This window comes from Penaeus monodon, chromosome 29, assembly GCF_015228065.2.
Source record: "Penaeus monodon isolate SGIC_2016 chromosome 29, NSTDA_Pmon_1, whole genome shotgun sequence".
In the NCBI taxonomy this organism is placed as follows: domain Eukaryota; kingdom Metazoa; phylum Arthropoda; class Malacostraca; order Decapoda; family Penaeidae; genus Penaeus; species Penaeus monodon.
The window spans coordinates 25232617-25232918 of record NC_051414.1 but is presented as its reverse complement, the minus strand read 5'-3'; the positions used below and the strand labels follow the sequence as shown (position 1 = coordinate 25232918).

The 302-nt window shown below is 48.3% G+C and overlaps 1 protein-coding gene across 1 annotated transcript in view; it reads left to right on the top strand.

Annotated features, from left to right (window-relative positions):
• Positions 1-302, top strand: part of LOC119592071 (fibroblast growth factor receptor-like 1) — an 82438-nt gene continuing 82136 nt past the window's right edge. The window contains exon 1 of the mRNA XM_037940882.1: positions 1-241. Coding sequence (XP_037796810.1) covers positions 160-241 — 82 coding nt within the window. The 5' untranslated portion in view covers positions 1-159. The remainder of the gene's footprint in view (positions 242-302) is intronic.

Genomic DNA, 302 nt, shown 5'->3' with positions numbered 1-302 from the left:
ACGGTACTCTAACCCACTTATTTTTTCTTCACCAGGATGTGATGTCCGCGCAGAGAAGAGCCCAGTGAACCCAAAATATCAAGCGAAAACCTACTCGGTTTTGCAACATTCTGCAATTCTTCAACATCAAGAGAACCTTCAAATCTTCAGCTAACCAGGATGGCTTCCTTCAGTGTTGCAATCACCCTGTCACTCTTTCTGCTGGCCGTTTCGCCCTTCACCCTCGCCACGGGAATCAAGGGTGAGTAGATCGTAGAGAAAACGTAGTGTGGATGATGGGGTGCGTGTTGATCTCGCTTCGG